The sequence below is a fragment of the Triticum aestivum genome, chromosome 2B, assembly GCF_018294505.1.
Source record: "Triticum aestivum cultivar Chinese Spring chromosome 2B, IWGSC CS RefSeq v2.1, whole genome shotgun sequence".
Lineage (NCBI taxonomy): Eukaryota > Viridiplantae > Streptophyta > Magnoliopsida > Poales > Poaceae > Triticum > Triticum aestivum.
Genome location: NC_057798.1, coordinates 42,422,707 through 42,428,706, shown reverse-complemented (window position 1 = coordinate 42,428,706; position 6,000 = coordinate 42,422,707). Strand labels below are relative to the sequence as shown.

At 48.1% G+C, this 6,000-nt stretch overlaps 1 protein-coding gene across 1 annotated transcript; it reads right to left on the bottom strand.

Annotated features, from left to right (window-relative positions):
* Positions 1-2,060: 2,060 nt before the first annotated feature.
* LOC123038902 (desmethyl-deoxy-podophyllotoxin synthase-like) lies at positions 2,061-4,892 on the bottom strand. The gene is made up of 2 exons (XM_044462292.1): positions 4,005-4,892; positions 2,061-2,675 (listed from the first exon to the last, which is right to left on the bottom strand). The coding sequence occupies exons 1-2, from the start codon at positions 4,890-4,892 to the stop codon at positions 2,061-2,063; spliced, it is 1,503 nt and encodes a 500-aa protein (XP_044318227.1).
* Between the last annotated feature and the right edge of the window lie 1,108 nt (positions 4,893-6,000).

The following is a 6,000-nucleotide window of genomic DNA, read 5'->3' as shown; positions in this document are numbered from 1 at the left end:
AAACTGCCACATCAAATCAATCCTTAAACTTGTGTAAGAAACATGTATGTGTAGCATTGCTGTTTAGTAGGTATTTAGATTCTAAATTACTGTGCTTTTTAATACTTTTGTTTTTGCAGCATTTTCTTTTCGAGATTTCGTTTTTGCATTATTTTGCTACTAACACAGCGTTTCTTCTTGTAGGGAGTTAGGCTCTAACTATAACGATCAAATAGTGTTGAGAGTGTTATAAAAAAATTGTGTTGAGAGTTGGGACGTGGAAAGCCCGATTGTTTTCACATACGTGGCCCGAACGAAGACCAGCCTTCTGCGCGCGAATAATGGTGAGGCACATAGACTAGCTAGAATGGCTACTACTCTTGATAGTGGTCGACATGTGTGGCTCATTGTCCTCCGGATCTTCTTTGTATCCCTTCGAATTTTGACACATGAAATAAAGCGTGATGTTCTTCTCAAAAAAAAATATTATGCGAAACCTTCTGAATTTTTTTTTATTGTGCGACACCTATGGCGCAGAACTCCACAAATATCCAGGAAGAAATAAACGAGCACCTGCCCGGAAGACCAGGATCGATGGCAGCACAGACACGTGCATCAGCTGCGGCGACGGCAGGCGACTTGTGGTCCAACCTTCCGAGCGATGTTCTCGGCGTGATCTATGACAAGATCGCGTCTCCGATCGAACGCGTCCGTTTCACCACCGTGTGCCAGTCATGTCGCGTTGTTATGTCACCGCAACCGCCGGCGCCAACCTTTCCGTGGTTGTTATGTCGCGGCAAGGCGGAGCGTGTGTTTTGTCCCATGGACAACACACTCTTCCGAGTTTCGCTTCCGCCCGAGGCGGCCGGGAAACGGCTGGTCGGGTTTCACGATGGCGGCTGGATCGCCGCCACATCCAATAATGATGATCGTGCATCACTCGTTATTGCGAACCACTTTTCTGGCATCGAGGTGCCCCTTTCTGCCAAGCAACGCTCCACGCCAAGAATCGAGAAGTTGGTTTTCTCACAAGCCCCCACATCGCAACGATGTATCCTTGCAACAATCACACTGGAGTGTCTCGCAGTGTGCAGTCTCGGATATCGGGTACATGGCTGGTCGAAGTCTAAGGAGACATTAGGCTTCCACGACATTGCTTTTTGTAATGGAAAGCTATATGGCCTAATCAGGGATTGGAAGCTCGTCATGTTCGACATTGGTATGACTAAAAACGTTACGCCGGTGGTCACTGCCACGTACGAGCTAGGCATGCGCCAACTACCCACGTACAAAAGCTGGATAGTTGTGGGCGAATATAAGCTCTACATCAACGACAGCTACATTGCCATGCACAATGACAAACTATTGGTGGCACTAAGGGTACATTGGTCACAAGAGGAGTATTGTCTTTTCAAGGTGTTCGAGGTCGTCAACACCAAGAATACCCATGATGACTATATGTGGAAAGAAGTGACTACACTGGACAATCATGCCTTATTCTTGAGTGCAACATGCTCCAAGGTAGTGCATGTGCCAACAGGCAAGCGTGGTGGAATAGAGAGAAACCACATCTACTACAACCATACCAACTCAACATTTTATGATTACTTAACAAGATGTGACAAGGGTGGCCATATATATTGTAGTGAGGAACAAAACTTAGATGTTGTAGATGGGATTAAGTCAGTGGGATACAAGGTCCATGACCATCTTACTCTCGGGTGGCTTCTCCCTCCAGACTTTTAGCGGGTGCTCAATGGTGTGAAAATACATTGACATTACTCAACTATAAATTTAAGGATTGCTCTGTTGCCTTTTGGTTGTAAAAGTCTTGGCTCCTTTTATACTTCGATTCATGTTTGGATTTACACTTGAAACTTTGCAATAAAAGAGGTCGTAGGGATCAGCTAATGGAGGTCTAATTTCAATTCAGAGAAGAAACAGGAAATCAAATACTAAAATTGGATATCTTCCCTGTTTGCATGGATGTCAATCTGGTAGACACAAATCATGATAAACAGTAGTACACAAATGAGAAAGGCAACAGCTAGTAACACAAATGTGTGCTCTTATAGTATTGGTCATATTGGTACGCTAACAACCGGGACAACCAGAAGACCGTCTTTCCGCTTCGAGACGGCTCTCAGGGCCTCTGTCATATCAACGTCCGCCGGGGCGATCCCGTGTGGCAACTCCCAGTCAAAGTGGTATAGAAGGCTAGCAAGCGCAAGTTCCATGTTTGCCAGCCCAAAGGTCATCCCAGGGCACATCCTCCGTCCTGCTCCAAATGGTGTGTACTCAAAGTCTGCCCCCTTGAAGTCAATGTTGTTGACCTCAAACCTCTCAGGCATGAACTCCTCTGGCCTTTCCCAATGTATCGAATCTCTGCTGATGGCCCAGACATTCACAAGCACCGTAGCCCCCACTGGCAGGTCATATCCTAGTATTTGGCATGGTGCGCGGCACTCCCTTGGTAGCAGGAGTGGCACCGGTGGGTGCAGCCGAAGAGTCTCTTTGATGACAAGGTGCAGGTAATTTAAACTTCTCAAGCTCTCCTCTGTTACTGTTGCTTGTCCCTTGAGCACTCGCCGGACTTCTTCCTGCACCTTTTGCATCACCCTAGGGTTCTTCATGAGCTCGGCCATGGACCATTCCAACATCGTTGCTGATGTCTCGCTACCTGCAATGAACATATCCTGCAATGGATTTCAGCGATTAGGGCATTTCTAACCGATCCCTTATCCGGCCATAAGAGAGTATATTTGCGTGTTTTCTCCTCTAAGTCGCACCTAGCCGATCTCTTATACCAGTTAGTGGAGTAATTTTTTTTACTCCATCCCTATTCTCTGGAGTATATTTACTCCGGCTCACGGCGGCCGAGTAAAATTCTCTCTCTCTTTCTCTCTACCTCTCATCTGCCTCCTCTTCTCCCCATCGCACCGCCGTCGGCGCGTCCGCCTCCCCCTCTCCTCCCAATGGCCGGACATAGCGGGCGGAGGTGCTCTCCAACGACCGGCAGCTCGGATCCCTGACATCACGTATGCGGGTCATGTCCGCCACTGCTTCCTCGAGCCACCGCCGCTGCGGCCCCCACCCAATTCGAGGACTTCTCAGAGCTCCTTCCGCTGCCGCCGCCGACGAGGACCTACCTCAGCATCCGACAGCGGTCGTGGGGGGTGTGTGTGTGGTGGAGATCACCAACCGGGAGACCCACCAACGGCGGTGGATCGGGTCATTTGACACGACCGATCTCGCGGCCATGGAGTACGACCGGTGGCAGGTGAGGTACCACGGCGCCGACGCCCATCTGAACTCCCTGTTCGGGACAGCGCTGGTCCACTTCGTCCCGCCGGAGCCAGGGGTGGTGAGCGCTCGGATGGCGCGGGAGGTCCGAGAGGCGGGCGGTAGCCGCCGACAAGGCCTACATGAATGACCTCCGTCGGCAGCACCTAGAGATTGTGGAGGTGGAGCAGGCGATATTTGCCGTCAATGGCAGCGAAGTCATTGTCATATCTAACGTGGAGGAGGGAGGCAAGGAGGGCGGCAAGAAGGCTGGTGAGGAGGAGGAGATCGACGTCGAGGAGTGGTGGAGTGTCTTCCCCGGCGACCACGACGACGACACTGGTCTGGACCTATCTCTCACGAGGAAGGACTGGCTCGACCTTCAGTTCGACCGAATTTGAGTGTAGTTTAGTGTAAGTTAATAGTGTAGTTTAGTTTAAGTTTAAATTTATATTTTAATGTTTGGTTGCAGAGACTATCTATGTTGAACTCATGTTTAATGCATGGACCTTTCAGTTCAAATTTGATTGAATTTAGGCAAATTTACTTTTTCTCCGCTACTTTAGGGGATCGGCTAGAACTGACCAAAATTTAGTGGAGTATAAATACTCTACGGTTTACTAGGCTGGATACTCTACTATTTTTTATGGATCCGTTAGAAATGCCCTTAGTGCCTAACAATACTGTAGCTAGCTATTTAGTGTCATGACTCGAGATTCATGATGCATGTGGTCGTAACTTACCGCCATCACTGCTTTGATGTTGTCTGTGGTGAGCGCGAACTCCAAGTGGTCATCTTGGTTCTGGATTCTCAAGAGGACGTCAACCAAGTCCTCCTCCTTGTCACATGCGGCTCTGGGCACTCGATGCTCCTGGATGATGGTTTCCATGAAAGCCATCATTGCCTGACTCTGCCGCTTCATCCGGCGTGGCATCCGGCTAACGAGCATCGCTAACCGGGATGATGGGTAGAGGTCCGGCAAGCCCGGCCTCGAGAATAGCTCGATACCTTCCTCCATTAACCGGAGGAACGTCTCCCGGTCCTTGAACCGACTTCCTATCATGGCACGTACCGTGGAGTCATTCACATACGATGACAATAGTGTGCCGAGGTTCACGGCCAACAGCGATGGCGTCGATGCCACGGCCTGAAGGAGGTGCTGGACCTCCTGCTCGCGGATGCCTCTGAAGGACTGGACGCGGCGTGCGCTGAGCAGCTCGATGGTGCAAATCTTGCGGAGCTGCCTCCAAGCGCTGCCATAGGGGGCGAAGATGAGGCCCTCCGAGCCATCAACAATGATCAGCTTCATAGTCCTGCTGATGGGGCGTGTGGCGAAGACGATGTCGTGCGTCCTCAAGACCTCATGGGCCGCCTCCGCCGACGATGCCACCACTAGGGGCAGGCCGCCGAGCCGGAGCAGCATCAGCGGGCCGTGGCGCTGGGCAAGATCACACAACCTGTGGTGCGGAAGTTTGCCAATCATGTGGTGCAAGTGGCCGATTATCGGGAGTGCCCATGGCCCCGGCGGCAGCCTCGGGCCGACTTGCCGGCGAGCTGAAAGGGTGAAGTATGCCAGTGGGATGATGACTAGAAGTGCAAGGAAGAGCACATAGGGATGGCTTGCATCCATTGCTTTGGGGTGTAGTTCGAATTGCATGGTGAGGATGAAAGAAGCAACTCGATCACATCCTTTCTATATAGTGTTCAGAGCTATCCTTACTGATCATAGTTGACAACGATGGATACTTTTGTGGCATTCATGCACTCTAAAAGTCTAAATAGATGATGTATAATAAATTCCAATGACCAAACCTTAGTACTACTCCATCAGCAAATTAGCATTGACGAACTTGGCCGTTACGTCATTTAGTTTACAAAACTGCCGCCAATACTGAGCAGTACTAATTACTTTAGTCCATTATTAGTTAATTCCATCTGTTTGCTTGGTTTGCTCAGTGAAAAGAGGAAATTGGTGGACTTTCCCAACCATTGCACTCTAAAAACGTCTAAATAGATGATATACTATATAAAATCCCCAGCACATCATGTACTGGGTAGTTTGCTATAGCATGCCATCAGCACATCAGCTTTGACGAACTAGGCCGTCACGTCATTTATTTTACAAGCAGCCGCCATTATTGAGCAGTACTAATTACTTTAGTCCATTAGTTAATTCTATCAGTGTACTTGGTTCTGCTCAGTGAAAAGAGGACTTTCCCAACTATTGCACCGACTGATTCTTTTGGAATCTTTAATTGATGCCTCAAATTATCAAATCTAATGGTTGCCTAAAGTATACAGTATGTATTGCTGTCTTTGACCTTTTCCAATAACCTAACTTGCGGTGTCTGATTGTTGAGTGCATAAGTGAAAAAGCAGAGGCTGCTAAGAAGCAATTGGTCAATTCTTACATCTCACCCTTTATCCTTACGTGACAGACAGCCTTGCAATCACATTCTCAGCAATTGATCAGAGATAACACACACTATCTATATATCACATAGGCACATACACATATTCATATTAATCTCGTAATTGCATTGCATTTTTTTACTCTGATGGTAACATAATTCATAATGCATTCATGGATATTGAAATGTTCACATCTAACAAAATACATGATCTAAGTTTTAAATTCTATAAGGTTTATATTAAGTAGCACTGCATGGAAATCTCTTTCAGAAAATGTGTTTTGTGCAGTACCCCAAAAGGTTAGAATACTAACAAGGTAAAATCGA